The following is a 401-nucleotide window of genomic DNA, read 5'->3' on the forward strand; positions in this document are numbered from 1 at the left end:
GTGAAATAAACTTCGATTTTTTTTGTCTACCTTCCACATAAGGTCAGGGTAAGAGCGTACGAGTATCATTAGAAATTCAGAATTTCCTACTTCTGCAGCATCAAAAAGAAAAGAAGCATGATTGTCAACCAGGTTTGAAAAGTCTCTATCTGGTACTATTCGAACCTCTTTCCAAAGGTCTTCAACTAATTGATGAGCGAATGTTTGCATCAAAGCTTTGTTGTAAAACCCCTTGAAACCTGCGATTAGAAAAACAAAAAAAAAAAAACAAAAAATTAGAGATAATTTGTTAAAAAGGAAATATTAATTCTATGTAAAATTATTTTGACAAGGTCCAAAAGGAGAAATGATATTGCCAATTTTATTAGAAGAAGCAAAGATTCACCGAAGTCTACATGTCT

The 401-nt window shown here is 32.2% G+C and overlaps 1 protein-coding gene across 1 annotated transcript in view; it reads right to left on the reverse strand.

Moving 5' to 3' along the window:
- Positions 1–401, reverse strand: part of LOC132169454 (uncharacterized) — a 6,493-nt gene that overhangs the window by 1,233 nt on the left and 4,859 nt on the right. Inside the window, exon 5 of the mRNA XM_059580488.1 lies at positions 31–239. Within this exon, the coding sequence (XP_059436471.1) occupies positions 31–239 (209 nt within the window). The remainder of the gene's footprint in view (positions 1–30; positions 240–401) is intronic.

Source organism: Corylus avellana, chromosome ca2 (genome assembly GCF_901000735.1).
Source record: "Corylus avellana chromosome ca2, CavTom2PMs-1.0".
Classification (NCBI taxonomy): domain Eukaryota; kingdom Viridiplantae; phylum Streptophyta; class Magnoliopsida; order Fagales; family Betulaceae; genus Corylus; species Corylus avellana.